This window comes from Bison bison, unplaced genomic scaffold, assembly GCF_000754665.1.
Source record: "Bison bison bison isolate TAMUID 2011002044 unplaced genomic scaffold, Bison_UMD1.0 scf7180017864353, whole genome shotgun sequence".
Classification (NCBI taxonomy): Eukaryota; Metazoa; Chordata; class Mammalia; order Artiodactyla; family Bovidae; genus Bison; species Bison bison.
Window position 1 is genome coordinate 91,926 of NW_011494925.1, and position 11,002 is coordinate 102,927.

At 38.9% G+C, this 11,002-nt stretch overlaps 1 protein-coding gene across 5 annotated transcripts in view; it reads right to left on the reverse strand.

Moving 5' to 3' along the window:
- RTTN (rotatin) overlaps positions 1–11,002 on the reverse strand; it is a 119,099-nt gene that overhangs the window by 44,492 nt on the left and 63,605 nt on the right. For all 5 annotated transcript variants that reach the window (XM_010855045.1, XM_010855047.1, XM_010855046.1 and 2 more), the window contains 4 exons: positions 6,651–6,779; positions 6,074–6,184; positions 4,014–4,172; positions 2,782–2,853 (listed from right to left, as the gene is read on the reverse strand). In XM_010855045.1, the coding sequence (XP_010853347.1) occupies positions 2,782–2,853; positions 4,014–4,172; positions 6,074–6,184; positions 6,651–6,779 (471 nt within the window). The remainder of the gene's footprint in view (positions 1–2,781; positions 2,854–4,013; positions 4,173–6,073; positions 6,185–6,650; positions 6,780–11,002) is intronic.

Genomic DNA, 11,002 nt, shown 5'->3' on the forward strand with positions numbered 1-11,002 from the left:
GGGGGCCAGCCGAGAGGAGATACCCAGCCTCCGAGGTCAGGGGCGGTGACGAGAGGAGTTACCCCGCGTCCAAGGTCAGAAGCGGCGGCAGGGAGGAGCTACCCCACGCCTGTAAGCCCGAGGCCAGGGGCGACGGGCGGGAGGAGCTACTCCACACCCCTAAGCCGGAGGCTAAGGGCAGCAGCGGGGAGGAGCAACCCCACAACCGAGGCCAGGGTCGGTGGCCGGGAGGACCAACCCCACGTCCAAGGAGCCGTGGCTGCACGGGCGCAGGAGGGCCTAGAGGAGCTATCCCACGTTGAAGGTCAGGAAGGGTGGCGGTGGGGAGATACCCTTCATCCAAGGTAAGGAGCAATGGCTGCGCTTTGCTGAAGCAGCTGTGAAGAGATACCCCACCCCAAAGGTAAGAGAAACCCAAGTAAGATGGTAGGTGTTGCAAGAGGGCATCAGAGGGCAAACACACTGAAACCATACTTACAGAAAACTAGTCAATCTAATCACACTAGGACCACAGCCTTGTCTAACTCAATGAAACTAAGCCATGCCCGTGGGGCAACCCAAGACGGGCGGGTCATGGTGGAGAGATTTGACAGAATGTGGTCCACTGGAGACGGGAATGGCAAACCACTTCAGTATTCTTGCCTTGAGAACCTCATGAACAGTATGAAAAGGCAAAATGATAGGATACTGAAAGAGGAACTCCCCAGGTCAATAGGTGCCCAGTATGCTACTGGAGATCAGTGGAGAAATAACTCCAGAAAGAATGAAGGGATGGAGCCAAAGCAAAAAGAACACCCAGCTGTGGATGTGACTGGTGATAGAAGCAAGGTCCGATGCTGTAAAGAGCAATATTGCATAGGAACCTGGAATGTCAGGTCCATGAATCAAGGCAAATTGGAAGTGGTCAAACAAGAGATGGCAAGAATGAACGTCGACATTCTAGCAATCAGCGAACTGAAATGGACTGGAATGGGTGAATTCAACTCAGATGACCATTATATCTACTAATACGGGCAGGAATCCCTCAGAAGAAATGGAGTAGCCATCATGGTCAACAAAAGAGTCCGAAATGCAGTACTTGGATGCAATCTCAAAAACGATGGAATGATCTCTGTTCGTTTCCAAGGCAAACCATTCAATATCACAGTAATCCAAGTCTATGCCCCAACCAGTAACGCTGAAGAAGCTGAAGTTGAACGGTTCTATGAAGACCTACAAGACCTTTTAGAACTAACACCCAAAAAAGATGTCCTTTTCATTATAGGGGACTGGAATGCAATAGTAGGAAATCATACTTAAACCACTGTTTTCAACTTTTTAATAGAAAACTAATTCTGTGATGAAGAACTGGAGAATAACAAAAGCAAAAAGCTGCACTAAGCACATCACCAGCATCAAAAAGGAACTGCAGACTATTTAACTAATTAGAAAAAAAAAAAAAATGTGAACTTCTACACATGGTTCTATAATACAGAACACGCTTCTGTTCTATTTAACAAAACCAAGAAAACTTATTATGCTTGCCTTTGCATTATATTTATTTCAATTATTTTTTAAAAAATTCACCGGCAGAACATCAACAAGATTATAGTATAAAAGTGTCACTAGGTTAACAATGAGAGTAGAGATTATATGCATTTGAGCCAAAAACAACACATTTTTAAATCTGGTTACTGGATAATAGGCATTAAAATCACTACGCTGTTAATATAAATATTAATCCTGTATATTCTTTTCTAGTTTTTCTCCTAGGGTTTACTACAACACAGACTGTGAATAACAATCATTATCAGAAGGCCTGTTAAAAAAACAAGAGGAGTCAGGGCAAAATTTGCCTGGGATATTCAATAATTGGCAGCGTTATGAGGTTTGTAAAGTCTGGAAAAATGAATTTTCCAAGAGTTAAAGGAGATTCAGGCCTTAACAACCACCTGAGTGCCCATAAAGCTGCCCTCAATACAGCTCAACTAGATTCAGTGACTCCGCTGAAGATGTATTCTAATGAAAACTGAAAAAGGAATCTTAGATCTAAGATCCTGGGATGTGAGATGCCACGATGTGAGGCATACACACATACACGGGATGAGGACATGTGGATAAGGAACAGGGCAGAAGAGCATGTCCTGTCTCCCCACAGAGAGCACTTTTCTATCTTCCAAAACATCTAAAAAGCAGCAGGCTATAAAAAAGTCGGCTAAAACTATTTACTGACTTGACATTTAGAATATGAAACAGAAAATTAATCCAATAGAAACCAAAGAAAGGTTAAGTTATGACACTGTGTACTAACCCAGAAAAGTAGATGTTAAGATCAATGTATATTTAACTACAAACAAATTTGCTTATTATTAGAGAAACAATATAGTCAGTGGGAAAGAGAAACTGGCTGGACTGAAAGCAAAAGGGTGTGGTGTAGGGCACACTACTTAAACTCTTTGTGCTAAATTTTCTCATTCTACAAAATGAGGAGAATAATGGTTCACAACTCAAACCATTATACAGGTCAATATCTGTAATGCTTCTAGAAGAGTGCCTAGAACATAGTAAACACCATGCTAATGATTATTATTTCTGCTTAAAATTATTTTTAACACCATAGAGACTGGTAAATATGACGAAGCATAAAAAGATCTCTACATTCTCTTTTAAGGGATCCTGTTAGCTTGTATAAAGTTTCATCACCAAGGAAATATATACCAATATAAAAATATATATGCTGAAACTCTATCATCAATTAATCTCAAAGATCTACAAGGCTGATAACTGTTCAAAGACACCTACCTGCCAAGTATAATCCTTTATAATTACTGAAGGCATTGGAATTACAAGGAGATTCTGAAAAATAAATGCAGCCTGAAATTGAAGGGAAAAAAAATGTCAATACTGCCATCTTGTTGTCATGTCTGAAATAACCAATATACTGTAATTTAATAACAAAAAAAAGCATATCCCTGGTCAGCTGAACATGCTAAGAGGTCATCGTGAGAACTCCCCAACTGCCGTAATAGGAGGAGAAACTACTTCATCAGGAAAGATATTTTTTCCTATTTCAGAATGTTGTCTTACCAAAAAATGATACGTAAAACAGAAACTATCCTGGCAGCATTTAAGAAATATATTTCCTATTTATATTACTCTCTTAAAGATCACACACACACCTCTCTCTCCTCCTCTCTTTCTACCTAAGTTCCTCTCAATAAGAAATGGCAAATTAGAAACACAAACTACAAAAATTCAATTTGACCTAGGTCCTGAACACAGACAAGTTAAATAATCACACTAATATGAACACCGATTACCTAGTCAGTGAAAGATTACATTATAACAGGAGAACAACCAGAGTAACAGGGGATCAGAGGGAGGGAAATTTTCAACCCTCTTCACTGGAGGCCAATAGATAATCTTAACAGCTTCAAGAAGAAGCTATCCGTTTGAGCATTACTATCAAGAAGCAAGTTAACAACTACAGCCCTTGGATTTTGGGGCTGGAAACTGGCTAACGGTGAGCCTGGGAGCAGACGTCTTCTCTACAGGTCTCTAAGCACTACTGGATTACTGTTTCTAAAGTGGTCTACGTCAGTCATCTCTGATAAAGCAGCAGTAAAGAAAGTCACAAACTGTCTAGAGAGAATTCAAATAGCACTGACTTTTCCTCTTTACATGTTATGAGTATTTTGACAGCGCCTTATCTTAAGTAAAGCTTTATAAACTTGAACACTGAGATAATATAATTTTTTCCCTGTGAACTACTTTTCCACGTATAATAAAGTAGAAGAGTCCATATTAACACAGACACAATTCTGCTTTGATCTTTCCGAGCAAAGGACTCCAGGTTTTACTGTGAATCAATACCATTCTGTTCTCTGCAACCATTTAATTTGGATTTTTCACAGGCAGAAGAGACAAGGGTCAGCAGTCAGTCCACTGTGGTGAACAGCGAGTATGGTTTATAAGAATATTCACAACAGATTTTCAAGGGAAACAGGAAGGAAGAACTACACAGACAGGCCTACCTCCCGGCGCACCATGCTGCATTCCGACTGGTCCAGAAGAATGTTCACCACCGTTCCCCAGAGCCCACCAGAAATGTTTTGACAACTGTTTGCCAAGGCCACACAGCCAGTTTCAAGGGTGGTTAGTGCTGATCCTAATCCCAATGAAGTGAACCTCACCTGTCAAATTAGAGAAAATGTTGTGAAATAAAAAAACCTGATTCCATAACATGGGTTCTTAATCTTTCTGGTACATAAAATACCAAATTCTTATGACATTGTCTTGGCAATCCTAAATTATAAGACACAAAGAATACTGTAGTATAAATCTATGAAGGAATAAAAACTCTATACTTAGGTATAAATAATAAAAGCAAATATCACAAAAAGTCAAAACCAGGTATAAATAAGATTAAAAAAGCACAGTTCAAAAGCCTTTTTCGAGGGAAAGCATACAGTGCTTACATATCTTTTATGAACATGATTCTTGTTTATTTCTCATTTTTAAGAGGATACTATTATTTTGTTCCACCTTCCTTAATTTTTCAGTTTCTTTCAAACAAACAGTTTAAACTTCTTTGAAATTCCTTTTCAAAAAGAAATAACTGAATTATCTTTTTATAAGGCACTTAGTATTTTCCCCAAAATTATTTTAAAAGAAAAATGTTTCAAGTAAGATGGATATAATATGTTTGCCACAGTACTCCTGCTTCTCAAGCTATGTATTTTGGTGAACCTCCAAATTCTGATTACAAAATAGAGCTTCCCTGTGATAACCACAAGGTAACAAAACGTAATGCAGTCATAACATGGTGAAGCCACAAGTCCAAGTTCAAAGTGGCTAAAGAATGTACCTCTAGATGCTAACATTACATATTTTTAATATATATGGGCTTCCCTGATGGCTGAGATGGTAAAGAATCTCCCTGCAATGTGGGAGACCTGGGTTTGATCCCTGGGTTGGAAAGATCCCCTGGAAGAGGGCATGGCAATCCACTCTAGTATTCTTGTCTGGAGAATCCGCATGGACAGAGGAGCCAGCGCACTACATACAGTCCATGGGGTCACAAACAGTTGGGCACGACTGGGCAACTAAGCACAGGACATTATCAATATATACTCAAAAATTTGCTAAGAGGGTAGATCTTACGGTAAGTGTTCTAATCACAAAAACAAACAGTAAAGAAGACAAAATGAAACTTTTGGAGGTGAAGGACTGGTTTATGGCATTGATTCTGGATAGGTATATTTCACAGGCGTATATTTATCTCTAAATTCATGAAATTGCACACATTAATTATGTACAGAATTTTGCATGGCAACCATACCTCAATAAAGTGGTTTAAAAAACTAAGATCAGTAGACAAATGGCAAAACAGGAAAACTCATTAATATAAAACACTGCAGTGTAGTGTTATAATTCTATTAAATGATACTCAAATGTCACTTGGCCACTATTCCTCTAAACTGTTCAAAAATGGCTGGACTTCTCCAATAATTTTTTCACTGTTCTTTATAAATCTGATTGATAGATTTTATAATACTTCCTCTATTTTTAATCTGCACTCTGAATTTGGCTGAATATGGGGGTGCCATGAACTGAATTATGTACCCCCAAATTTTGTATGGGGAAGCCCTAACACCCAGTGTATCTGAGGATAGAGCTTTTCAGGGGATGATTAAGGTTAAATGAGGCCATGAGGATCGGGTCCTAATCTGACAGTACTGGTGGCCTTATAAGAAGAGGAAGAGAGAAAAAGTGCTATGGGCATGAAGTGAAAAGGGAGCCACGTGAAAGCCAGAAAGAGCCCTTGCCAGACCTGACCACATGGGTGGACAACCTCATCTCCAACTTCCCGCCTCCAGACGTGTGAGAAAATAAGTATCTTTGTTCAAGCTAACCAGTCTATGGTGTTTTATTATGCAGCCCAACCTGCTTGAGATAGGGGGTAAATACAGCTTAAGGTTTAGTCACTAAAATAATCTCATTTTGGAAAATATGAACATGTATATACATGTGTGTTTTGCTTTATCTGTTCTCTAATCCACACATAATAGACTCGATTCTCCTTCACACTGACCTCTGGGTCTCGGTCAACCCACAACGGAATCAGCCAAGCCAATCCCTGCTGAGTGGGAGCATGGTCTTCACTCTGACTCCCCAAAGGCAAGAACCAAAGTGACATCCACTCCTAGAATGGAAAAAGGGAACAGAAACACACTAGGTAAGTTTCTAAGGAAAAAAACAGAATTTAAAATATCTGAATTTTAAAAAGCAAAACAAAGTAAAAATCTTATACGTAAGACTTGGCTTTAATTCATTATTTAGCCAACATACGACAAACAAAAATCTCAGCTCCTCCTTAAGAAGTTACACATGTCCCTTTTCTCTTCAGAACTGCTATTTTCCACGTAATTTAGACAAAAATGCAGTTCTCCAGTGCATGCAGATTTCAAGCAAAATAAAAAAGTAAAATTCAGATTTGTATAATATACAGCTTCTAAGAAACTGCTCATTTAAAAATCATTTTTGTCTCCTAAAAAGGAGACATCAAAAGACATTTTTCTCGAGTAATCAGACAGGCCTGAAACCCATCAAGCACAGCACACTCCTTTCCTGGCAACCGTGGGAAGACAGGCGGCTGAGAGTGCGCTCACCGAGCTCTGGGCCTGGGCCATCATCTCATGCGACAAGTGGAGCAGGCAGAGAACGGTGCTCTTTGTGACACCTTTTCCCATGAAGGACATCGCATTTCCTCCTCGCTCCACGTAGAAGGATGTGATGACCTGAAAAGCAAATGCACACAATTCAGGGGCAGCTTTACTCTTAGAGGCTAAATATAGGCTAAATATATACCTTTCTGCTGACTCATCTGAGATGAACCCTAACCACGTAAAGTATTCATATATTATCATATTCTCAGTTTATATATTTAAAAATGGTTCAGAAGGTAAAATTTCGTTACAGGTATTGCATCACAAGTAAACATTCTTCATATAAAGCTTTTTTCCTTCGGAATTTGTACAAAGCACGTGTAGTATACTCTTAGGAGATTCTGTGATTTAAACTATGCTCATAACATATTTCAAGTATTATAATATCCTTTTGAAGTAAGGGTCCAGTTTATAAATACCTCGTTGAAAAGTATACTTAAGACATTTGCTAGCTATACTCTTACTAACTCTTACTAACCACCAGAGTTAGGCTAGGTTTCTAGAATTATGGTTCAAATGTAAACAGTTTCTCCATTGATAAGCCATCTTAGATTTCTATTCCATATCTAAATATGTATTAATTATTTAAATCATTGGCTGTCAGCTTTTTATCTCCCACATATCCAAGAGATTTAACACATTCCCATCAATAACAACAGAAGAAATGTTTCTTATTTGAAGCTATCTGCCCTTTTCTGGGCAAAGGTCTGTATAGTCAAAGCTGTGGTTTTTCTAATAATTATGTACTGATGTGAGAATTAGATCATAAAGAAGACTGAGTGCCAAAGAACTGATGCTTTTGAACTATGGTGTTGGAGAAGACTCTTGAGAGTCCCTTGGATTGCAAGATCACCCCAGTCAAGCCTAAAGGAAATCAATCCTGAATATTCATTGGAAGGACTGATATTGAAGCTCCAACACGTTAGACACCTGAGTCGAAGAGCTGACTCATTGGAAAAGATCCTGATGCTGGGAGAGACTGAAGCAAAAGGAGAAGGGGACGACAGAGGATGAGATTGTTGGATGGCATCACCAACTCAATGGACATGAATCTGAACAAACTCCAGGAGATAGTGGAAGACAGAGGAGCCTGGCGGGCTGCAGTCCATGGAGTCACAAAAAGTTGAACATGACTTAATGACTGAACAACAACAAACCTTTGTCTGAGAAGCTGAACCAGAATGAACACAGGGAGTTAGGAGACAGCCGTTTGAGGAAAAAGTCCTTCCATCAGATTTAGAAAATCCTTTAAAATATGTTATAGACTCTTCTGAAACATGTCTGTGTAAATCCTATAATGTCCCCCACATAGGGGTTCAATAAGTATTTGCTGAAACTGAATAACAATCCTCACAGCTTTCAATTCAAGCAAAAAACAATAACAAAAAAAAAATTCAAAGTGACAGAAGATCACAATTCACAAAATTTTAATTTAAAAAAGAATGCTAGAATGAAAAATTTTCACAAGTCATATGGAAACACAAGAGACCCCCAATAGCCAAAGCAGTCTTGAGAAAGAATGAATCTGGAGGAATCAACCCTCCTGACTTCAGATTATATTACAAAGCTACAGTCATCAAGACTACAGTACTGGCACAAAACAGAAATATAAACCAATGGAACAAGAGAGAAAGCCCAGAGATAAACCCATGCACCTATGGTACCTTATTTTTAACAAAGGAGGCAAGAATATACAATGGGGCAAAGACATCCTGTTCAATAAATGGTGCTGGGAAAACTGGACAGCCACATATAAAAGAATGAAATTAGAACACTTCCTAACACCATACACAAAGATAAACTCAAACTGGATTAAAGACCAAAACCTAAGACCAGAAACTATAAAACTCTTAGAGAAAAACATGGGCAGAACACTCGATGACATAAATCAAAGCAAGATCCTCTATGACTCACCTCCTAGAGTAATGGAAATTAAAACAAAAGTAAACAAGTGGGACCTGATTAAACTTAAAAGCTTTTGCACAGCAAAGGAAACTATAAGCAAGGTGAAAAGACAACCCCCAGAATGGGAGAAAATAATAGCAAATGAAACAACTGGAGAAAGGATCAATTTCCAAAATACACAAGCAGCTCATACAACTCAATACCAGAAAAACAAACACCACAATCAAAAAGTGAGAAAAAGACCTAAACAGACGTTTCTCCATAGAAGACATACAGATGGCTAACAAACACACGAAAAGATGCTCAACATCACTCACTATTAAAGAAATACAAGTCAAAACTACAATGAGATAACACATCACTCCAGTCAGAATGGCCATCATCAAAAAGTCTGCAAACAATAAATGCTGGAGAGGGAGTGGAGAAAAGGGAATACTTGCACTATTGGTGGGAATGTAAACTGATACAGCCACTATGGAAGGAAATATGGAGATTCCTTAAAAAACTAGGAATAAAATCACCATATGACCAAGCAATCCTACTCCTAGGAAGATACCCTGAGGACACCAAAATTGAAAAAGACACATGTATCCCATTTTATTGCAGCACTATTTACAATAGCTAGAACATGGAAGCAACCTAGATGTCCATCAACAGAGGAATGGATTGAAGTTGTGGTACATATACACAATGGAATATTATTCAGCTATAAAAAATTAATGCATTTGAGTCAGTTCTAATGAGGGGCATGAACCCAGAGTCTATTATACTTAGTGAAGTAAGTCAGAAAGAGAAAGATAAGTATTGTATTCTATACACGGAATCTAGGAAAATTATACTGAAGAATTTATTTATACGGCAGCAATGGAGAAACAAACAGAGACAGACTTATGTACATGGGGAGAGAAGAGGAGAGGGTGAGATGTATGGAAAGAGTAACGTGGAAACTCACATTACCGTACACACACACAAAAAGAATGCTAACTATTTTTAGGTGCCAATATATTACAAAGGAAACACTTGTAAGTCAAAGCAGTCAAAACCAATTGTTATCAAATACAACAGAAAGATTTTCAATTCATCCACCCAAGAACTCGATGCTTTTACTCAGCAGGTAAACCGTTTAGTCTTACAATAGAGACTACTTTTTAGTTTGGATTTTTTTTAGCTCATGCAACAAAGATTAGTTTAAAAAAAAAAAAGACAGTATAAATATAAATCATGTTAGGTACAGCTTATTTAACAAAAGCAATTTATTTGTAAGATAACTTGGGGATTCTGACTTAAATTAGAATTTCCATAAACCAAATAATTATATAGTGTGTCTGAAAATAACATAGGTCTGGCCAGGGGATAAGCAGTTCAGTTCAGTTCAGTCTCTCAGTCATTTCCTACTCTTTGCAACCCTATGAACTGCAGCATGCCAGGCCTCCCTGTCCATCACCAACTCCTGGAGTTCACTCAAACTCACATCCATCGAGTCAATGATACCATCCAGCGATCTCATCCTCTGTCGGCCCCTTCTCCTCCTGCCCCCAATCCCTCCCAGCATCAGAGTCTTTTCCAATGAGTCAACTCTTCGCATGAGGTAGCCAAAGTATTGGAGTTTCAGCTTTAGCATCAGTCCTTCCAATGAACACCCAGGACTGATCTCCTTTAGGATGGACTGGTTGGACCTCCTTGCAGTCCAAGGGACTCTCAAGAGTCTTCTCCAACACCACAGTTCAAAAGCGTCAATTCTGCACTCAGCTTTCTTCACAGTCCAACTCTCACATCATACATGACCACTGGAAAAGCCATAGCCTTGACTAGACGGACTTTTATTGGCAAAGTAATGTCTCTGCTTTTTAATATGTTGTCTAATCATAACTTTTCTTCCAAGGAGTAAGTGTCTTTTAATTTCATGGCTGCAGTCACCATCTGCAGTGATTTTGGAGCCCAAAAAAATAAAGTCTGACACTGTTTTCTCTGTTTCCCCATCTATTTCCCATGAAGTTATGGGACCAGATGTCATGATCTTAGTTTTCTGAATGTTGAGCTTTAAGCCAACTTTTTCACTCTCCACTTTCACTTTCATCAAGAGGCTTTTTAGTTCCTCCTCACTTTCTGCCATATCTGAGTGTCATCTGCATATCTGAGGTTATTGATATTTCTCCCAGCAATCTTGATTCCAGCTTGAGCTTCTTCCAGCCCAGCGTTTCTCATGATGTACTCTGCATATAAGGTAAATAAGCAGGGTGACAATATACAGCCTTGACATACTCCTTTTCCTATTTGGAACCAGTCTGTTGTTCCATGTCCAGTTCTAACTGTTGCTTCCTGACCTGCCTATAGGTTTCTCAAGAGGTAGGTCAGGTGCTCTGGTATTCCCATCTCTTTCAGAATTCTCC